The following is a 24801-nucleotide window of genomic DNA, read 5'->3' as shown; positions in this document are numbered from 1 at the left end:
AGACTTTTCCATCTTCCATACAAACATTAAATGATTGAGTATTTCCCATGCAATGAATGACCATACATCTAATAAATAGTCTTCCAACTTTTTTTTAGAATAGTCATCCACACCGAACCAAACCGCGTGTGATTTTTATTTTTGATTGGATGACATTTTACCTCAAAATCGATTCAAACTACACCACAAACATCCTACCCAATCCTTTAGCTAAAAAAAAATTATATTTCGATATCTTCATTCACACACTACTGCTAACATTATGGTGATAATCATGCAATAATGATTAGTCTTAGGTTACATTCAGTTGATTCTTAGATTAAAAAAACCATTACTTATTTCAACAATTGTCTTTATTTTTTTATGGGTCTTGTTAACCATTCTTCTCAGGGGTAATGGTTAAGGTAATCAAAATTAGTAGTTTTACATTGGAAACAATAATTAATAAACTTTTTATAAGTTAACTTGGCTACTTTTTATCATTTTTCAACACAAAATTTCTATTTTTGTTCATTTATCCAATGCCCCAAGGACAATGGTTAATATTTCCTTTTTTTTTATTATTAATTTGTGTGAGTATAGTGTCATAGTGGATCTATTGAAAAATGTGTGTAGCGTTCAGAGAAGTACGTGTTAGTACTAATTGCTCCTCTATACTTTTTACCCTGTAGGTGAACTTAATTTTAACACAAAAAGTGATGGCTAATGAAGTAAATTAGTGATTTAAATGGTTTGAATTGTGGATTATCTTTACCTCTCTTTTTAGTTTATAATTTTTTGTTGTTTATGTGTTGTAGGTTGTTGTAAGATCTGAAATAATGGAATCCAATAAGTTGTGGATATCTATATATAATGTATTTTCCTTTGTTAATTTTTTTTAACAAAGATTTTTTTATTTTAATTTTTTATGATTATTCTCAATAAAAATAATGAACAAAACAATAATTAAAACATAATAATTTTATTGAAAGTATTTTTTTTTTTAAAAAAAGTTCAAGGACTAATACCAAAATGCATGGACTAATATCAAAAAATGCTGAAAGTGCAGGGACTAATGATATTTTTAAGTAAAAAAATAATGAATAAAATAATAATTAAAAATTGATTTTTTTTTTGTTTTTTAGTGTGCCACGTGGCGTGTCATGATTGGGCCACGTGGCACACCGTTAGTTTTTTTTTTTTTTTTAACGGAGAGTTAACGGAAGGACTAAAGCCAAAAGTTTTAGAAAGTGCAGGTACCAATGCCAACAAAAAAAAAGCGTAGGGACCAATGTCAAAACTAGGCGAAAATTCAGGGTTTAAACACACATTTAAGCCTAAATTTTTTAACAAACTCTTTATATTTGTAACACATTTCGAATTCGTCTTTCCTTGTGTTTCCTCCACCTTACAAGGATCATAAAAAATGTGTCAATTTCGAGTAAATTTTAAATTCAAACATTCTATGGAGTAAATTTTGGTCTACGCTCGCATTTTATTTCGTTTTTTTTAACAAGGCAAAATGGAATATTTATTACGAATTACGGAGGCTCCTCATTATTTCAAAAATTAATGTACGCAGCATTTAAATATAAAGTATTTTCCTTTCAAAAATAAATATAAAAAGTTTTCTAAAATTGTTACCTCTCTCACATAATATTTTTTTCGCAAAATAATTACCTTTTTATTTTCCTTAAAAAAAAAAAAAAAAACTTACCTTTTTATTTCTGCACTACATGAATTATTAATTAGAAAATATGAGTTAACTTTTTTACTTATCACAATTGTATATACATTTGCATTTCATCAAAAGTTTTTCAAAAGTTTCCCCAAAGTTTAATCGCTCCTTCTTTTTCCCTTTTCATTGTTTTGCTTATGTTCTTTTCTGTTTGTTAATTTTATGTTGTCCCTTTTATAAAATTTGGACTCGTGAAGTTTACTACTCAAAAAAGTAATTGAGTCATGTACGAATAATTGAATTAATCAGTCTATTTGGAATAATAAACCATATTGTATTTAAAAATCATAGAAGTAGCTGAGCTAATTGACTGATTGAACAGGACTCATATCAAATAGGAAAATACATGGTAAGTGTGAGTGATATCGATACGACCCATTAAAGAAAGACTATACTATAGTATAAAGAGGTTCCATATAATCTACCGTTCTATCTCAAGATAATAGAAAGAAAAAAAATACTATAAAGTTTCAATTCAAATTTCATGGCAAATGTTGTAAGATTAAGATCAAGTTTTAATCAAGGTTCTGAAGTGACAATCAATATAGGAGTTGTTAATGTTCATGACACCAAGGGAGTAGAAAACAATCCTTTTCATGTCCTTATGGCCTTCATTTTTTTTGTACTCATTGGTTTCCTCCAAATTCGATATCCAGAAAATCCAACCTCGTTTGAAGTCCATCCAAAGACAATGTTTGTCTCTATGGCTAGTTTTTTACTATATTGCTTGGCCTTTTGGATTAAGATTAAGTTTGCTACTAGGGTTTTTGAAGGGAAAATTGATACACTCCTTCAAATGTTTGGTTCGCTCTCAATAATTTCTTTGGTGATGATGTTCTTTCCTAAAAGTTGGGGAGTAGTTGGATACATTGTCATATACACAACATGGTTCATTAGTCATGTATTTGTAATGATTATTGGGCTACGTCCACATATTAGAAGGAAGTTGCGACCAATCTTGCCAAATACTTCAATAGATTTGGGTTAGTTAAATAAGTTTTTTATCTTAATAAATTTTTTAAATTTTGCCTTTAATCACTCTAAATTCTTTTAATTTTTTTTATTCTACAAATACTTTTTGTCAACATCTTTGGTCCTTGTTTTTATGTCATCTAATGTGTATCATTCAAAATTTTAATTTTGTTTGTTGTCACTTGAAAAAAATATATATTATAGAAAAAATTTCTTGCAAAAATTTAGAATTTTTTAACAAGAGATGGATTAAATATGAATTTTATGTTTTTGAAGATTACAAATTCATATTTAATTTATGTTTTATTAAAAAATTCTAATGTTTTTGAGAGAGATTCTTATAATTCTAGAAAAAACTCATTCAAAAATATGAAATGTACACATGGGTTGATTTAAAAGTAAGGACCAAAAGTGAGGACATAAACAATTTTAAAGATAAAAAATTGAATTAAAATTCTAGAGGGAGTAAAAGGTAAACTTAAAAGTTTTTATGGAGAGTACGCGCTCTCTCTGTTCTCCTTCTCAAAACCCTAGCCATCACCACTTTTTCTTCGTGATCTACCGAAGATGGGTGGTTTGGGGTCATTTGTTTTTGTGATTTCATTGTCTAACACACTTTGTTTATTTTAAGTTCTCGTCTTTGTGCATTGTGTTGATTTTCCGTCTTAGTGCGGTGTTTATTTTATTCAGGTTGAAAGATTAGCTTTGATCAAGTGTAGATTCAATCAATGATTTTTGCGTCGTCAACGTTGCAGACTCGAAAACATCAGTATTTCAGAGGCTTAAATATATATATATATATATATATATATATATATATATATATATATATATATATATATATATAGTCAGATTTTTAGACATATGTAATCTACCGTTTTATGCTATTAACATGAATGTTGTAAGTTTGTTTCCAGATTCATCGTTTTTGTAATTTGCGAATTTGAATTTGTATTATATCAATGTACTCTATCAATTGTAATGGAATGAATGAATATCGTTTATTTTTGTAAAAAAAAAAAAAAAAATTATAGAAAGAAAATCTTATTTAACCCTTGAATTTTTCCTAGGGTTTGAATTTTTTCTTGATAATAATTGTATTTGATGTATGTGTCTGGTACTATAAAAAGTTGAATTAGCAATGTAGCTGCTTAGAGACAAAATAAAATTCGTATCGAATTTTCAAGTCTTTTTTCCTTGACTCATAATTTTCAAGTCTTCAATACTAGAGAAATATCTCACTTTCGTCCCGTCTTTAATTATTGTAGCTAATTCAATTTTTTCTAGAAAATTTAATTTAATACCCCCTCTTGTCATTATTATAAACAAACAAAACATTTTTCAAGTCTATTAAATAATTGATATATTTAGTATATATTATAGATCAAATACTTAAGTTATTCAATAAATATAAAAAATGACATTTTATTTATAATAATAATCGGAAAGAGTATTTACTCTTAATATCAGGAGTGTTGCACATTACAAATTGTTAAATGGAAGATTAAAAAACTAATCAACGGGTATTCATGGTATATTCCCAAAAAAAAAAAGTATAGCATTACTCGGTTCAGCTGGTTACAACCATTTGGAAGTTTGAGAAGGTTGGTGGTTACACGGTTAGGAGGGTAGGTCATTGAAGTAGCATTTGGAGACTCAAGTTACCTCTAAAGGTTAAGAATTTTTTCTGGTGAGTATGCCGGAACTGTTTACCAATGAGGACGCGTCTTCATAGCAGAGGTGTCCATTGCCCGGTTGTTAGTGCGGTGCAGTTTGTGAAGAACAAGATGAGGATATCAGCCATATAGTACTGTTCGATTGCAATAATAATATTGTGTTAAGAAAGAACAGGATTAGGAAACCTCATATTGCTGGTACTGAATGTGGATATTGATTATATACAACCAATATATTTGCCATCCTTTAACATAAAAATAGAGTTTATTGAAACATAAAAATAGCAAAGCGTGGAACAATACGGCATAAAAAAGTTTGGAGATTTGTGAGTGAGCAAGTTCTTTGTTGAGTAGCAGCTAGTCTGAATGTGCAAGTCACTCGAATCAAGGGGTTCATATCAATTGGAGCAAATCAAGTGAAGAAGGTACAAGTGTAATGTTGATGCATCGGTCTCGGATTCATAAAATAAAGCAAGCCTTGTAATGTGTATCTGAGATGAGAAGAGGAGATTTGTGATTGCCAAAACGGAATGGATATCTCCATTACTTGATGTTGATAAAGGAGAAGCTCTAGGCCTGCTATCCACCTTGCAATGGGTTAAGGACCTTCATCTGTTTAACAGGGATTTTGAGATGGTTTCCAAAATAGTAGCTGATAGTATATCTACGGCAGAAGGAATGGCGCCATTTCAAATTTTGGGACAATTATCAATGATCAGAGCCGCATGTTATCTTCTGATTTAGTGAACTCTGATGTTTATTAGAAGACAAATCAAATGTAGTTTCTCAAAGCTTAGTTAGAATGTCTCCATGTTATACTAGTTTTCATATCTATACTAATATTTCATCATGTGTCTCTACTCTTATTATGAATAAAATGCACTAAGTTTAATTCCATAAAAAATAAAAAAAAAAATAAAAAATAAAAAAATCATGGCACAGATAATACGATAATCCTTGTACGCCTTGTTAGATAAATACAATATCCGTGTCTGTCACAAATCTGCACGATATTCTTTATGGATAATCCACCAATATATGTATATATATGTAGATATCAATAGATAACATATTTTTTTTTTAAAATTAATTACCTAGAATATCTTTATCTTCTTTTAAAGACAAAAAAAAACCCTAACACATAGAAATATACATATGTTTCACTCTTAATTATTTAATATTTTTCAATCTTATTTATAGAATTTATATTCGTCATGGATCAATTGTTATAGGTAACAAAAATTTATTTTAGAAAAAAAAAAAAAAAAAAACAAACTTCATTTAAAAAGATAAACTTAAATTCTTCAAATAGATAGGATGGATCCATTATTACAGGTAACAAAAATTTGTTTTATAAAAACATTGTTAAAAAATAACTTGAATTTTTCAAATACATACGACTAGTTAGTTTTATTAAAAAGGAGTATGACTAATTGATAAGGGGTGTAATTGTCAAATTGTACCTTAAAAAAATCAAACGACAATTGAATGAAACAGAAAATCAGGTATCAAACAACACTTAAATAAAAACGGAGGAACACCCACATGGGATACAACAATCAAGCATCTAACATGCACTCTTTTATTGAGTGAAATTCATATTATACCCACTAAATTTATATAGGACCCCGGTGAAACCCATATATGAATTTTAACAAATTAATGAGGGTAAAATGACATAGGATAAACTAAAAAGGGTAAAATGACATAGGATAAACTATTATTTGAAATACACTAATAAGCTAATAATGCTTAATTCTAGTAACATCTTGATCCTCTTATTGGAACTTAGGACTTTCACTCGGTTCTTGTTCACACACCCACACTCGTATTTATTTCTCTATATTCCTATCAGAGAAGAAGAAGATAAAACAGAAAATGAATTTTTTGAGAGAGAGGAAAGAGTATTCTATATTGAGTATCAATCAAATGCATTTCACTACTTCATTCACATTCTCATTCACTATTTATACATCATATGATATAGTTGTATCTCTCAACAAAATGGTAAATAACTAACTGTAAAAAAAAGTTATAGAATATACTTTGACTTGTATCCCAAGTAATTTCTTATTATTTTTGACCAATTAACTATCAAGACCTCTCTCTCTCTCTCTCTCTCTCTCTCTCTCTCTCTCTCTCTCTCTCTCTCTCTCTCATGTTCTAATATTCACAAATTCTAACTCCAATTTTAGTTCGAGTTCTCTTTCTCATTGAAACAACCATCTTCTCTTATTCAAATCCCATGTCTAAATTTTGTTTTCACATTTTCTTAAATTAACCATCTTTAACTATCTTAGTTCGAATAAATGTCACTTTATGGTGACTTAAAGCATTGTGTTGGGGGCACAGATCTCTTCTAAAAGGCATTGATGTAGATTATTAATATAAGCTGGGAGTTATTGAAAAACTTCCTCCTCAGACAAAACTGAGAGGAATCAAAAGTTTTGTGGAGCATGTTGGGTTCTATAAAAGATTCATGAATGAACTCTCCAAAATCGCCACACCATTGAAAAATTGATCTATGTACCCATAATAAACGCTCCTTTGTGTCTAAAAAGCTTACGAGTGGGTCCTGATTATTAGCTTTTGATAGAAAACCATTGTTTTTTTTTTCCAATCTTTGTAAATATTTAGTAATTATGTTTGAGATATCATAATATGTAATTTTGCATCTTTTCTTGTGTTTAATAGGTTAAAAAGAGTATCATTCAAACATAAGGAGTTATGATGTAGGAGGGTTTCCTTAGTATGTATTTTTATTTTAGTTCAATTCTGTTTTTATTTCAGTTTGTTATTTTCAGCCCATTAGAGTTTTGTTATTTTCCTATTTAAGCTTAACTGTTGTAGTCTAAGATGCAACTTTTATTCGTTAAATAATATTTTAGAAAATTTTCTCAATTTTTGGTGAATTCCAGAGCCCTATTCTCACAAGTTTTTTTTTCCGTACTGCGTCAAGTTATCAGGATCATTTTCCATATTGACTACACAATAGCGAAGATGTAGAATCCTTAAAAAAAAAAAAAAAAAAAAAAAAAGCGAAGATGTTACGGGCCTGTTTGAAACACTTTTTAAAAACACTTTTTTAGTTTTTAAAAATTAAAAAAATAAAAACATACTTGATTACCTATTTTTAAAATATAAGTTTTGAAAAGTGTTTTGGGTTTTTTAGTTTTGGGAACTAAAAAAGTGAAATAGCTAAAATGTGTTTTGCTTTTCTATTTTTAGTTTTGAGTTTTTAAAATATAGAAAAAAAGAAGAAAATGTACCAAAAAAAAAAAAAAGAAGAAGAAGAAAAGAGAAAACACGGAGAAGTGGTTGTTTTCTCCAATGGCATAGTTGTAAATAGGTTTGAAGTCTAGGGGCATTTTTATTTTTTTATCAAAAATATTTGGATCAAAATTTCTCTCTCATTTTGCAGAAACACTCACGTAGAGAACACAGAGAACGAAAATGGCGATTCTCCGATCTCCGCCGCCGTGACTTTTCTCCGATCTACACCGCGCTTCTTCTTCTCTGCGGTTTTTTTTAGGTTACATCTCACACTTGATTTTTTCATTTTTGAATTGCTTTCTGTTCTTTGATTCAGAATTTTGCACCTAATATAGCGATATTTTACTTGATTTTGTGTTTATTGGCGTTTAGATCTATGATTTTCAATATTAGGTTAATTTGTAAATTTTAGATTGTGGTAGAATTCGAAATTTGTAATGCTTTTTATATGTTGTTGTGTTTGATAAACTCTGCTTCATTTTGATAAAAAAACTTATTTGCAGCTTATATGATTGATATTTTCAGCTTATTTGCAGCTTATAGATCTGGATTAAGTTCCTGTCTAGATAAAAAACTTATTTGCAGCTTATAACATAAGTGCTTATCATAATAAACACTTATTTATAAGCATAAGCTATTTTTATAGCAAAATAGAAAATAATAGAAAATAACGTTAAATTATTTTTCTAATTGCTATAAGCTGTTTTTATAAGCTATATTAAAGAACTAACAAATTATGAATATAAGTTGAAATCAACTCATGAAAATTGTTAAACATTATTTAATTATGACTTCTGTCAACTTGTATCTTTCAATGTCATTAATAAGTTACAATAATCACACGGATACCGGATACAAAACTCGCCAACGGAAATAATTTGAAAATCTGAAGTAATTGAACGTAACATGAGTCAATGTTGTGTTAGTGCTAGACAGTGGACATGACTTCATGAATCACGATTAATTATTTGAAGTGGTGCAGGTAGAAGGATTTGAAGTAGTATGAAAAACACTAGCCACTGTCCACGTTTCACTGCTCCTGCCTCCTCATTTGTTGCGCCTGCAGCCTCTTCATCAGTCGCGCATGCCTCCTCCTCGGTCGCTCCTGCTTCTTCTGGTACGCCTGCCACTGCTGCTGATGCTACACAGGTAACCTACCTTCATCTCAGCCCCATGTATGCAAAATATTCTCATTCATCTATTGCAGTTGCACTACAGCGACTCTATTTTGTTTTAGTGAGGCGTCACAGTTTAGTCATTAATTAAAATGTGCCTTAGTTGGTTGAGTAGAGCAAATAAATGTTTATGAACTAGTCCCTTGAGTCTCGATTTCCAAGCAATTTGATTATGAGACTTTTGTCTGTTTATGAACTAGTTATAAAATGTACGTTAAACTTTGGTTCCATGAGTCTAATAAAACTGTGCACACAAGGAATAGAACACAAATGAACTCTCTGTTGCTACCTTGATTTTATTTGTTCCCTCTGCTGCTACTTTTATAGGACATAAGTTGTTATGAGAACTAATATTACTCAATGCTTATTCTAAATTGTAATGCGTATTTTTATGATAGATGGCAACTAATGTTGACATTAATGAGACAAAGCTTTGGCCTGATTTTGTAACGAAAGTTTTCATTGACATAATGGTTGATGAAGTTACAAAAGGAAATATGCCAAATGGTGTGTTTCATACTAGAATATGGTCCTCAATGACCTATAAGTTGAATACCATAACTGAACGACTGTATCAAGCTGATAAACTAAAGGCAAAGATGCATAGGTTGCGAGCCATGTATCGTGACTTCTATTCACTGAAGCAGAACACAGGATTTGGCTGGAATGCTGAAACAAACATTGTTACTGCAACTGAAGAAGTCTGGAAAAATTATCTGAAGGTACGACTTAATTGAATTTTACCACTTTTAATGGGTGATATGATGTTTGCTGCTTAGTTACATTGTTTTTCATGCTTCTGTTAGTGACATGATGTGTGTATCACATTTCAATACCCTTGTTGGAATTATGATAAATCCAATACGGTATATATAATCATTTGGTACATATTGGATTCTTGCTCATTCTTGATAAATTCAATATTGATGATATGCATATATCATTTCAGGTACATCCCAAAGCTGCACAGTTTCAAAAGAAAGGGTGTGACCATTACAAGTTGCTGGATATCATATTCAACAAAAATAATGCAGCTGGAGTACTTCATCATTCATCTACCCAAGACCCACCAAACACAGATGACGAAAATGAGTTTTGGATTGATCAACACATGTGCATGTTGATAAGGATAGTTCATATGATGATCTACATGAAGTTGAGCGCATCACACGCAGTGAAAAGCAACAGATTCATGTGAGATCCAAGAAGGAGTCTACATCACATCATATGAATGAGGCACTTGCAGCATGGGCTCAAGTTTCTTTGGTAAGAGCTGATAGGTTAAGAAGGGATAGGAGTGCAGAGGCTACTTCGCGTGTAACTTTGGATTGTTCTCTTACCAAGTGTGTGGCTGCTCTCGATGGACTAGAAGACATTTCAGATGATACCTATGGAAAAGCTTTGGAAAAGTTTAAGGATTCTGATTGGAGGAAAATGTTTATCGCCATGCCTAATGAGAGGAAGCGTGGATGGATACTTAGGCTCTAAGGATATAACCTGTATTTGTTTAGGTTCTAGTGATGAGACATACTTATCATCTTTAGTGATTAGACATACTTATCTTAGTATTTTTTGAACAATTGCTTGTGTGTTTATTTACATGATGTTGCTGAGAATTGATATTGTAAAACCTTTTATTTTCCTCTTATCGAGTATCGTGTTTTTAAGTTTTATTGTTACTTTGTATGACAGGTTATAACTATAACTGATATTGAAAAAAGTGATGATTCTACTTCTGATACAAGTGATGATGAATTTTTGGACTTTGTCTTATGTGGTATCATTTATGACTATCATCAGAAACACTTTGACAAATCAAAGGTTTTGACATCTTCATTGTCTGGTCGTGAGTTTGTTGCTGAAGTGTTAAATGGTTCTGGAACTAGCTGTTTTGATCTATTTCGAATGAAAAAAGAGTGTTTTCTTAATTTATGTAATGAACTGAGAGACAAGAACTACTTAAGTGACTCGAGGGATGTGCTTGTTGAAGAGAAAGTTGCTACATTCTTATTCATAATTGGTCATAATGTTCGTCAGAGTTGCTTCAAACTGTTTTCAACATTCCACAGAAACAATCTCACGCAATTTCAAGGAAGTATTAAGGGCAGTGTGTCGATTAGGAAAAGAACTGATAAAACAAGAGTCTATGGAGTTGCCTAATAGAATTAAGAATAATCCAAAATATTATCCTTGGTTCAAGGTATGTGTGTAATTCATATTATTGTTATTGTAGTTGTATCTTTATTTCACATAATTTAATCATTTATGCGTTCATATTATCAAAGATATTTGGTTGTTGTTTAATTATCCGTATAATTTGGATTATGCCTTGTAGAATTGCATAGGTGCAATTGATGGTACACAAATAAGTGCATGGGCTCCTGCTGAGAAACAAATTTCATGTAGAGGTAGAAAGGCAACAATCACTCAGAATGTCATGTGTGCTTGTGATTTCAACATGATATTTACATATGTATATTCGGGGTGGGAAGGAAGTGCACATGATTCTAAAGTTTTACTTGATGCAATTACAAATCCAAATGCAGGATTTCCTTGGCCACCTAAAGGTAAGTATTAATATCTAACATAAAGTTATACAATTATATTGAGGAAATTAACAAGTAGAGCTAACATGTATTTTATTTGATGAAGGTTCATTTTATCTTGTTGATTCTGGGTATCCATGTACCGGAGGTTTTCTTCCCCCTTATAGAGGTGAAAGATATCATGCGTAAGAATATCGAGGTCAAGGTAGACAACCAAAAAGTCCAGAAGAGTTATTTAACTACAGACACTCGTCTTTAAGGATGACAATAGAGCGTTGTTTTGGGGTGTTGAAAAACAGATTTCCTATTTTAAAGTTAATGCCTTCCTACAAACCTTCAAGGCAAAGACTCATAGTAACTGCTTGTTGTGCTATTCACAATTACATACGCAAGTGGAATTTGCCTGATGAGTTGTTTAGGATATGGGAGGAAATGGATGATATAGAACTTGAGGCGGTGAACGAGGTTCCTAACCTTGAAGGGATGAGCTTGAATGTTGAAAACTTAACAAGGTTATCTAATGAAGGTGCAACTGAGATGGCAATGGATAGGAATCATCTTAGAGATAGGATGTGGGTACATCGTCATAATTAATCGAACTAATTACACTTTTTTTTAGATTTTCTTATATGCAACAATGGAGTATGGAGTTTTGTTAGTTATTTTGCGGATGATTGTTTTTGTTTGCTTATTTGATGTTTATGTTATCGACATTAATATGCTATAATATTTTTATGTGTTTCACATTTTACAATTTTGTATCGCTTGAACAAATTATGACTTCATATCTAAAAAAATTATTTATTTTGTGACTAAATTCTACATTTAACTATAGTACTTGAAATTTAATTTGATTGGTAACTAAGGATAAAATTGTAAGAAAAATACAATTATATAAAAGGTAATATAATTTATATAGGTTAAAAAAAAAATTAAAAATTTGATTACCAAACAAGTTTTCTAATTTTCTATTTTTTAAAACTGTTTTTGAAAATTATATCACCAAATGGATTTTCTAATTTTTTCATTTCTAAAACAGTTTTGAAAAGTCACATTACCAAACAAGTTTTTTCTTTTACTCTTCTTAAAATCCCTTTTCTAAAATTAGTTTTTAAAACATATTTTGAAAACTAAAAACAAAAAGTGTTCCAAACAAGCCCGTATATAAATTTTCTTTGGAGACCCTGCCACCCTTCACAAATTCCAGAAAATTGCATAAATGAATTTTCTCGTCATTATGGAACACCGCCTTGACTCCATGTATACATTGGTACACCATAATGAATTTGTGCCACATTTTTGTGATCTCGTCTTCACCAATTAATACTTGTACTCATTTGTCCTCCTCATTTTCTCTAAAACGCACTTCTCCGAACTCCGACTAAAGTTGTTTATCTAACTCTTCCTCCCCTTGAAACAACTCCATCTTCCATTCCCAACCTCATCCCCACCTCACAGCTGCATATATATGCGCCACAACCTATGATGCACATAGCTCTAAGACTAGGCATGTCGCGGTATCCAGCATTTCTATAACACTAGTACAACACATATCAGACAACTAAGACAAGTTTCATAAATAAAGTTTTTTATTTTTTTTTTATTTTGACATTCCTTTCCGGTTTTCGACACCTATATAAGACTCATACGAGGCATGTCGAACAACTTTGACAAATTTCTAAAACATTTTTTTCTCTCTTGCTTCCATAGAGGCATATACAAGAGTTACATATGTTATAGACATTAAAGTTGGTCACAATGTTTTTAGCTTTTTTGATACTAAATGGATAAATAAAAGTAAGATATTGTGGTATCTTGTTTTATAATTTCTTTGAAAGAAATAAGTTGCTCAAGTTAGATTCACATATTCATATTTTTATTTTCATTTTAGACCTTCTATAAATAAGTTAGATGAACATATATGTATTTTTCGATGTCCTATGTTCTTAACATTAGCGATGTCGACGAATCTATGTAAGTGTTGTTTCAGGTGTCTGTGACGGAATGCATGCTTAATAGGCAACAACACTCTCTCTGTCCATCGACATCGACAACAATCGACTATGTTTCCCCACTCGGCTTCCTCCTAAAAGTATGTATCCCTCTCATTCCCCAACACTTTATTTATGTTGCCTACAAACCACTATGTTAAATTTCCCACACTTACTTTCCACCTTATGCACATCTCTCAACCATAATGAGCTATATACCTACCCCATCCTCCCAACATCTCCCCATGGTTATTCCTAAGACAACAATACCAAAGATTATCTCTTTCACATTTCAATATCCAACACAATTTTCCCAAAAGATTCAAGTTAAAAACCTTCAAAAAATTTATACCTAAACCCCCATGTTATTCCACACTACCCACTTATTTTCCTTGCTTCCCTACTCCCAACCCTAAAAACTGTTCAAATGAACATTTTAATTTTGAGATTATACCTAACAGAGTTCTAAAGAAAGACGAAGAACAATGGTAACGTTGAAAGAACCGAACAAAACAAGAAAATATGACCCCTCAAATGTTAGTTTAAAGACATAATTGTGACTTAATTGACAATTTTAGACAATTGAATTTGATTTGTTATTTCCTCGGAAGTTAAGGTATCTTTGAAAATTGAAGTGTTACAAGCTTTTTGACTTAATACCACATTTAGTTTTCTTATATACTCAACACGAGAGTAATAACATTCTCAAAGTTTATTACAACGACGAAATTCACATATCAGCACTAACTCGTCCGCGACCTTTTACTCTTTGATGGGTAAACAGTGTTGAACCTTAATCCAACCTAAGGTTCTTCTACAAATACCTTTGCCTCCGTTAAATTATTTGCGTTCAAGGCCTTGCACGCTTTACAACTGAAACATTTGTGAATCCTTATAATGCATAGATAAAACTTTCATAAATTGAACAATAAGTAGGTAGCCCTTTTCATAGTTTAACTTTTTCTTTTATAAACCAAGAGCATGAACTTGCATTAAAGTGGCATTTAAACATCCTGGTATCCTTAAACATCACAAATTACTGGCAAAGCATACTCATAATATTTAACTCTTAAATAAAAACACCAATTGTTATGTTTACGATGAGAATCTAACATTAATTGAAGACTAATCCCTTAAAATGGAAAGCCTGGTAACTTAAATACAATATCAAGATTAAACTTATCTTAATGTGTTACGATGAATAAACTCGGTATACCAAGCAATTCCCTTTATATTATATCGGCGAGCCTATCCTAAAATTCAATATAACTAGCTATTAACTAACACACACTACTTTATCCCTTTGTTAATACATGTCGCTGTTTGACCATGTGTACTATACAAATAACTTATTTGGACTATATTTTTTTATTAATACATAAAGACAAATATTAGTGTATTAGATATTGTTCGATTAATCTGAATGAATGTTATCAAAATATCATCTTTTTATAATGTTTTACATCGATAATTAAAAATTTCAACATGTATTTAAGAATGGATGGGGAATTCTATTTTTTTTTTTTTGTTGATTTACATAATTATTTGATACTTCCTCTAATAAAAGTGAAACATTTAAAATATTAAAAATATAGACATCTTAAAATTTCAAAACTTTTAACTATTAGAAATATAAATATATTTATCCTCATGAGCTTAGCTCACTTGATAAGGGATAATGCATTATGTATGCAGGGGTCAGGGTTTGAACCCCGGACACCCCATTTTTTCACCTTTAATGTGAATTTCTTCCGCCGCTAGGCTACTTGATCAAGTTTGATCTGGAACCTTGACTTAGAACCTCAAAGTCTCAAGTTTGATTCTCTCCGCTATCAATTTAGATGAGTTAGTTTACCTTATTAAAAAAATACATACATGCATATATATATATATATATATATATATATATATATATATATATATATATATATATATATATATGGTTATGATACATAGACATCCTTAGGTGGTAATACACCCTTTGACACCCACACAAAAATCTGACACGTAGCCACATCGATCCCGCACAAGCACACTTTCTCTTTTCTCTCCTCTTCTCTCTTCCTAATATATGGGATGTATGGGAATAAAAGATGTCTATGTAACATTTTCCATATATATATATATATGATAATTTCTATATAATTGCTTACAGAAAAAGTTCTAATTAGCGTGTATTGTTCTCAGAGAATATTCTAACCAAGTTGTTCGTATTATTGTAGAATCTCTCAAGTCATATGTTGCCTTGACCATTTTTATTCACAAAAAACGAAAAATATGCATACAAGTCCTTATGGGTGGCTGCTAAGAATGTTCGTATTATTATTGCACAATCTTTAAGTCACTCTCAAATCTTAATAACGATGCAAGTTGCATGCAAATGACCTGGATTCAATTCACTACTAATTTGTTTTACTATGTGACTTCCGTTAAATGCCTGTCTGTGTGACTCATTGTGTTCCCTCCCAAGCATTTTCAATCTCTGGGTTATTTTCTCTTCTGCCAAATTTCTCTCTTTTTGTCCCCTATAACTGCATAAAAAAGTGCAAAAAGATTTTGTTCAAAGGAAAAGTGCCACAAGTTTTGTTATTTTGTGATGCCAAAATTGATTTTGAAGGCGTAATTTTCTTTTCCATAATTGATTTTAACTGGAAGTAGAGATTTATAGTTTTTGATTTCAAACGTAATTTTACATTTATATTTTTTTGTTTAGCTCGCATTAAGAAAATGTGTTCAAATAAAAATTATTTTACATTCAAATTTTTAATCAAAATTAATTTTACAAAAACAATTTTTGTCAATATAAAACCAAACACACAGTAGGTATTTTGTTTCAAGGACATCAAGACAGTTAGCCACTTGCATGCAATATCCAAAGACTTGGGAAATTTGGAAAGGAAAAAGATGGGTAGGGTTCACACCTTACATTTTGCACATATATTCATCATATTATTTTTCTATTTCTATCACATCACCACCATATCATATATATCACATTAATATATCTATTTCTTTCTTTCTCAAATCTCAATATGTTAAAATAGTATTTCGGTGTCTATCAAACATTTTCCAAAATTTGGAAATTTAGGTATCTTTGACCCGCTTCTCTCATAAAAAAAAAAAATCTTTTACTGGCTGGATTGGACAAAAGTTGGGTCTAATTTAACACAATTTGTAGAGGGAAAAAAAGGAAAAAAAATGTGCCTCACTTAATTAGTTTTTTTTTTAGCAACACTTAATTAGGTTAGCGATCGCTTAATGGTGTATTTTGTTGAAACGAAACAATAATATTTAATGGTTTTTGGAGGTGTGGTTTTAAATGTCTATCATGATCTTCATTATTTATAGAGAAGGTTGCAACAAAAACTTATTGTTTTTGAATGGGTGGACTGATTCACTGTCTTGTTCTATACAATTTTTGCTTGTAGAAACACTAATCCGCTCAAGCTTAGGAAGAAAATAAGACTAAGGCTCTGTTTGGTAAAAATAGCGGATAGTTGATAAGCTAGCTGATAGCTTTTAGCTGATAAGCTAGTTGATAGCTTTTAGCTGATAAGCTAGCTGATAGTTTTTAGCTGATAAGGTAACTGAAGTGTTTGGTAAAAATAGCGGTTCAACTAGCTGATAAATGTAAAATGACATAAAGGGTATTCTTAATTCATAATAAAAATTATATCATTAATTTAAGTATTTGTAATTTTGTAAACTAATTTTTCTTTAAAAAAATACTTTAAATTTATTAATTTAATATATTCTATGTATTATAAATTAAATTAAATTTTATTCACTAAAATTTTATCTTATATTTATTATCATTTAAGTGTTTCTACTTTATAAAGAAAATAACATTTACCTCAAAAACAAAAAAAAAAAAGGTAGCACTAATAGAGTAATACTAATAACAGAGAATAAAGAAAATAACACTTACTTACCTCAAAAAAAAAAAAAAAAGTAACACTAATAGAATAATAGTATTTTGTTCTGTAAAAAAAAAAAAATGAAGGTATATATTTTTTCAAAAAAATAAAAAAATAAGGCCAGCTGATATATATATACAAAAATTGGAAAAAGGGATAGTAGTCTTTATTACGTAGCTTATTATAAAAATTATAATGGATAAAAATACAATTTAAATGAAATAATAAGGGTAAAATTGGAAGAAAAAGTGAGAAGCTATAAGCTATAAGCTCAAACGCTACTTGGAATAGCTTCTGAAAAATAGCTTATAAGCTCGTGAAATAAGCTATAAGCTCATGGTGAAAAAGTGTTACCAAACAAAACTTTTTTTATCAAACGAGCTTATAAGCTATAAGCTAAAAACTAAAAGCTCTTTTTTTGGTTTCCCAAACAGACCCTTACAAGAAAGGAAAAGTGCAGCTAGCAGCATACAAAAGAGAAGACCAATAAAATATTTATTAGAGAATCAGAAAAAGTAAACATAGTATATCCTACAAGGGACCGGGACAGTTATTTATTATATTATACTAATAAGTTCATATCCAATAATAATGGAAAGAAATAGAAGACTCTACCTTTTTTGTTATTGGTAAAAATTGAAGGCTCTACTTAAAAAACTCATGCATCAATGTATGAAAAAAAAATGTATTCACGTTTTTTTTCTTAATTATTTAAAATATATGTATTTCTCTGTCCCTTATTAGAGTTAGAGTTTTTACACCACCAAAAGAATTAGAGATTTTATTACTTTTGAGAAATTAATTAACTATAGCAAAAGTACTGTGCAAAGATTGCACTACTTATAATTATTATTAATTATGTTTACAATGCATTAATTGGTGAGCTCTTGTAATTTTTAATGAAATAAATATTATGTTAATAGAAATAAAAGAAGCAACTTTACCACTATATCATTCAAGATAAAGGTTCATAAATGGAGGTGCTGGGAATTAATAAAAGTTGATCCAAATATAATATTTAAAAAAGGGTCCTGCTAACCGGTGCCCCGGAGACACGGGTTAAGCATACCATAAAAGGTAATTATTCTGACTTTATTATCAATTAATTACACAATTTAATTGCATTAACTACTATATAATTTTCTTTTTCATATCCTTAACCTGTGCCCTAGAGGCACCGGTTAGCATTTTCCTTAAAAAAATTACTAAAATTTATAAGTCCACTTAAAACCAAATTCATATGCGATGTTTCCTAAGAAAAACCGTCATACCCCATAATAGAGGTTTTTTTTTTTTTTTTAGATAGACGAAATGGCAAAGTCATTATAAACTCACAAATACAAGTGGAGGACCGGGGTTCGAACCCCAGTCATGACATCCGGCCTAACAATGTCGGCATTTTGTCAGTTGAGCTAGGACTTCTTGATGCATAATAGAGGTTTATACTCTACTCCATCTTTTTTTTTTTTTTTGAATGGCAAAATAATATTATATAAATAAAAGGAGGGAATTAGTCCCAAAAAGTACAAAGATAAAGAAACAGAATCCAGTACACAATAAATCAGGCCCCAAACTCGGTGTACCAGAGGTACTCCAGAAAAATAAAACAAAAACACCAAACTACTACCATCCTGAAACAAGGAAGACAAAATAAAAGGAAAAGAACACCACCTCGACAAGCCGAACAGGAGCGGCATGACCACCCCAACGCCTATACTACTCCATCTGATTTTATTATAAGTTTTTTGAAGGAATCTGATTTTTTTTTTTAAATATTCTTTTCTTAAATTCAATGAATAATTACTATTATATATTTAGACTAAATTATAAATTACATACATTAATTATTTCATATTTTCATTCATTTGAAAAATGAATATTATTTCATATTTTCATTCATTTGAAAAATGAATATTTGTTAACCGTCTTTGTCCCTTGTCTTTGGAGAGACAGCCCATTTCTGGAGGAGGGAGTATATATGTGGTTTGGATCTACAAAAGATCGATAACTTTTCTTAAATGTCAATTTCAATTTTTTTTTAAGAGACTAAAATGAATTATATTAACACAACAATGGCCTTCCTAGCACAAGGAATGCCAAGGAAGAAACACCAAAGACAAAACAGAGTTACAACAATATTTACAATGAAAGAGCCATCACCTCAAAACAGCTCAGGAAACAACAGAAATTAGCCTATGCCTAATAAAGCGAACGAACTAAGCCACCAACCATGATAGTTGAAAGGAATAGTAGCAAACTTCACCTCCAACCACTTGAAACCATGCATGTTGTGTTGAATGAGCAGTGACGGATCTTGAATTATTTTGTTGGAGGTGCCAAATATTTATGGAATAAATATTAAACAGTTTTAAGAATTAATCAAAATTATGAATTGGTGTGGTAGTTCATTTGCTAAATTGTGACCTGAGCGACTGCAATTCAAGCCCCACAAGAAACACATGTCCTCTACATTGGGGGTACAGTGGCTCCTATGGATCACCAAAGAGATTTGCCACTGGATTGAAGTGTGTTCAAAATATTGCGACCACTAAACAATACTTCACATATACATAATAAATGATTACTAGATAATAATTGTAATTTCAATATATATACAAGGGAATTATTTTCTTTATATATATACCTTAAGGTGTATACATGGGAAAACTAGTGGGTGTGTTCTAGCAAATTCCATAAATTATTACTGGTTTTTATGTGGGAGTGTTTTAGCAAACTACACCTTAAGGTGTATTTAACTATTTTTTAGTTATAACTTGCTAAAACACACCTTCTAAAAAATAAGTGGGTGTATCCTAGCAAATGCCTATAGGAGTTGCTAACATACACCCACTTATTTTTTAGAAGGTGTGTTTTAGCAATATTCACCTTAATGTATATTTAACAACTTTTTAGTTATATCTTTGCTAAAACACACCTTAATAAAAACTAGTGGGTGTATCCTAGCAAACCCATATATATATATATATATATATATATATATATATATATATATGGAAATGTTACACTATACCCACTTATATTTTTCAAGGAATATTTTAACAAAAGCACGCCTTTTTATTTGGCCAAGAAACCATTTCTTTTTAAAGCAATGTAAAGAGATGGGTAACAAGGTAATTTTGACGTTCAATTAAGCTGGTCTTTCTCTTTCTAATTTATCCCTTTTCACTTTATGCATTAATCAAGTTGCAGACCTCATAGCAAAATGACATCCATTCATTCTACCTCTTTCCTTAAAATAATAGCATCTCACAATTCTTAGTAATTTTCAATTATATAATGCACAACAAAATTTGAAGTTTCAAGTTTATGTACTTAATTTTAATTTCAACATTTTTTTATAATGTGGGATTCATTAACACACCCCTTACGATCAATATTATTGAGCTTGGTTCATGGACACAAATGGTAGATGGTTCGATAGCGAAAACGTGATAGCAGGTGGTTTAATGGATCTTAGAGAGGTTCTAATATCATCTTAGAAACCGTGGTTGAGCCTAATACAACCCCCACAAAACCGACTTGTAAGGAGAGGATTACCCTCACTTATAAACACATGTTCATGTCATATTTTGTTCGATGTAGGACTCTTTAACACACACCCTCACGACTAGCACTATTGGACTTGGTTCGTGGAGATAAATAGTTGGTGACCCGATAGCGGAAACCTGATATCAGGTGGTACAATGGATCTTGGAGAGGCTCTGATACCATCTTAGAAATTATGGTTTGACCTAACACAACCCCACAAAATCACCATGTTAATAATATAGGACTTCAATAAAGAACAAAGAGACGACTAGGTTTCCAATGTGATTAACAACAACTTCTAAGGTGAGGAGCGCCCAAACTCTTATCAAGAGTCCTATATATTCAATGTAGGACTAGTGTTATTCCTAATTAACCCGACCCTCACAAAGCGTTAAACAGTCCCACATCAGACAAAAGATGACTTGAGAATGTGTTTAAGTATGGGCAATCCTCACCTAACAAGCTAGTTTTGTGGGGTTGCGTTAAGCCCAACCACAATTTCTAAGATGGTGTCAGAGCCTCTCCATGATCTATTGAACCACCTGCTAAGTTTCCGCATATATGTTCACGAACCAAGTCCAATAGTGTTGGTTGTGAGGGTGTGTGTTAAAGAGTCCCACATCGGATAAAATATGACATGAACATGTGTTTACAAATGGGGGTAATCTTCACCTCACAAGCCGATTTTGTGGGGTTGTATTAGGCTCAACCACGATTTATAAGATGATATCATAGCCTCTCCAAGATCCATTGGACCACCTGCAATCAAGTTTTTGCTATCGGAACATCCACCATTTGTGTCCACGAACCAAGCCCAATAATGTTGGCGAGAGAGAGAGAGAGAGAGAGAGAGAGAGAGAGAGAGAGAGAGAGCAATAATGTTGGTCATGAAGGGTATGTTAAAGAGTCTCACGTTATAAAAAATTATTGAAATTAAAATTAGGTACACAAACTTGAAACTTCAAATTTTGTTGTGCATTATATAATAGAGAGAGAGAGAGAGAGACGGTGCTTTACTCTTTAGGGTTTTCATTTGGGAAAAGTGAAAATATGTTTCTCATTTCATCTATTTGGGGGTAAAAGAAACGAAAATATTAATAAATATTTAGAAATAAAAAAAAATGAATGGAGAAGGAAGAGTGAAAAGTATAGGCGTGGAAAAAGTTTTCCTTGGGGAAAAAAATCTGTATTGGGATTGTTCACTTAGCCATTGGCGGAGTCAGAAAATTTATAGAGCCTAGGCAAAATAAAACAAAGATAAGTTTTACCTACGGAAAAAACCGTAGGTAAAGCTAAAAAACATGCGGCGACAGCCACTTGGCAGTGACAGAAGGATTTAGCTACATAAATTTTTCCTATAATGATAGATTCGGCCGTCACAAAAAATCAAATTTGTTGTAAATTTCTTGTAGCGATACAAAGAAAGTATGGGTCATGGCCGATCTTGATTAAATTTATTGAGGGTGTCAAAATTGTATGTAATAATATATATAGAACCATTTCAATATATAACAAAAAGCGATTACTAGATAAAGTGATCACTTTATTTTGATTTTAATGTGGGTGAGCTGATTCAAGTCCATACAGGAATGCTTTTTTGAATAAAATATAGGGGATGGTTCCCATAGGTCTCCAAAGAGATTCACCCTAAGTATGGGTTGAGATATACCAAAAAAAAATGTATGCACGAGGGAGGGAGTTGAGTCCATGGGTGACACGTCTGAATCCGTCCACATGTCATGATATCAAGCATTATTTTATTTGCCCCATTTAAGAAGCCAAAGTATAGAGACTGTTGAAGGTCAACGTACGTAGATCAGTTTCTCATGCATCTCCCCTTGGTCCCTCTACTATAAATATAGTGCTCACCATTACTTGTTCCTCCCGGTTTACCTAAATTTCCCATTAAAATTTTCTCTTGTTTTATTGAGTTTTCCAAAGTTTATTTTCAATATGGATGATGCTGTGAGAGCAAGAAATCATTTTCGGAGATCATCATCAACTCCTGAAGTGGTTTTAAATGTCCTAAACTATAATGTCCAACTATGTACTACCATGTCAGTAGAAAACAATCATACCCTTGTTCCTTTTGTCTTCTCTTTACTCTTTGGTTTTCTTCAATTAAAATACTCTCAAAATCCAACCATATTTCAAATCCATCCCAAAACCATTTTTGTCTCCATTGCTAGTTCTCTTGCCTATTGTTTCCTCTTCTGGATTAGGGTTAAGTTTGCTATACACCGAATTACCACTCTTTTAGAAGTCTTTGGGTCGCTTTCATTTATTTCCATGGTCCTAATGTTGTTACCAAATCACACTTATTGGGGGGAACCATTGAAATATATTGCATACACAATATGGTTGCTTAGCCATGTCGTAGCCTTTATCATCAAAACCCTACGTGCGAGGAGGGTGATGCCTCCTCCCTTGCCGTATTGAATTATGTGTAGAGGTTTCGATTAACGATGAATTTGTTAAAATAATGGTATGCCATTGTAGTTTTGACAAAAATTACACTTTTGCATAAGTAATTTTGTCAAACTCATCGAAATTGCAAACATGCACTAAGTAAATATTATGTACTAGTTGTCATTTGTAAGTCATTTTTCTTTGAAAAACAAACCTATAACATATCACAACTACGCACAACAAATTGCAAAATTACAATTCGAGGTTCCAATTAGGTAGCTCAATTGATTTGATCTAAAGATTGAAAGAGTTGATAAATTAAAAATCATGGGTTCAAATCATGGTGTAAAAAAAATAGTAACATAACTAATTACCAATATTTACCTATTAAATTGAAAAAGTTTGATGTCCTGAATTATCAGTGGTAGGGCCATGGCTCAATGAGTTCCGTATATATGAAAATTATGTTAACAACACTTTTTTCGGCTCGTTCTCTTTTATATTAATTGAAATTCATGAATCATAATTTATATGAGACCACATTATTTGTTGAGATCCATCTGAATTATAACTAATAAAAGAGAATGTATTAAAAAATGCGTGTTGTTAGCAATCCTATATATACCCTTAATAAAAATCTTATATATATATATATATATATATATATATATATATATAAAAGTGTCACAATACTGGTAGTTGTGGGGAAATTGCGCAAAAGCATTAAAAAGCAAGGAAGAGGGAAAGAATATATGGAACGTTGTATTGTAGTTTTATAATTGGTGTGTCAAAATCTGATGTATTAGGTTTTGTCTCTTTGTCGACCTTTCATACCAGTTAGATCAAGTTGATTGTGCAGCTGGAAGCCTAAGTGACAAAAGTGTCACATTTCTGAAGAAGGAAATATATAGTTGGTTAACTTATAGCTTATATATATGGTATGTGTTCACATAACCTTCCCACCATGGGAAAGTTAGCTTTTTACCTCCATGTATAGGTCAAACAAGTTGCTTTTATTTTGTTTGTTTTTTCAAAGATTAAAAAAGCTAATATTTAATAGTATTAACTAGTTTACTAATACACCCCTTGTTTTTATGAAATTATATATGCACCTCACCTATTTAAAAATAAATGATTTTTCACCTAAATGATTTTTCACGTTGTTATCTAACTTTTTTTTTTAAATTTGACAAACTTTTTTTTTATGGTAAGGGATTAATTTACTGGTTTTGACCACATTTGCAATGTTTTAGGGACGTTTGCAATTAATGTTTGCAAATAAATGAATTTATATTTTTCTTTTTGATAAGAGTGAGTATGAAATTATTGATATGATGTAACTTATTTTTTTTCTTGCAATGGCAATGAACATTTATATCAAATATGTTTTGATCCATTTAAATATTTTAAAATTTTCGTTTTAAGTTCCCTAAAACATTTCATCAATTTTTAATCTTCGTAAATTTTTTCATCCGCTCTTTTGGTCTCTCCTTTTAAATCATATCATATACTTGATAATAACGACAGAAAATATTGTGGACATAAATTATTTATAATGAATATTAAATACAATAAA

At 30.9% G+C, this 24801-nt stretch overlaps 1 protein-coding gene across 1 annotated transcript; it reads left to right on the top strand.

The window, feature by feature from the left end:
• The first annotated feature begins 7751 nt into the window (after window positions 1-7751).
• On the top strand, window positions 7752-10554 carry LOC112417309 (L10-interacting MYB domain-containing protein-like). The gene is made up of 4 exons (XM_039828509.1): window positions 7752-7897; window positions 8621-8787; window positions 9212-9535; window positions 9763-10554. Exons 2-4 carry the CDS (start codon window positions 8641-8643, stop codon window positions 10009-10011), a joined length of 720 nt encoding a protein of 239 aa, XP_039684443.1. The 5' UTR covers window positions 7752-7897; window positions 8621-8640; the 3' UTR covers window positions 10012-10554.
• The last annotated feature ends 14247 nt before the right edge of the window (window positions 10555-24801 follow it).

The sequence above is a fragment of the Medicago truncatula genome, chromosome 8 (assembly GCF_003473485.1).
Source record: "Medicago truncatula cultivar Jemalong A17 chromosome 8, MtrunA17r5.0-ANR, whole genome shotgun sequence".
Lineage (NCBI taxonomy): Eukaryota > Viridiplantae > Streptophyta > Magnoliopsida > Fabales > Fabaceae > Medicago > Medicago truncatula.
Note: the sequence above shows the minus strand (reverse complement) of the source record. Positions and strands in the feature narration are given on the sequence as shown.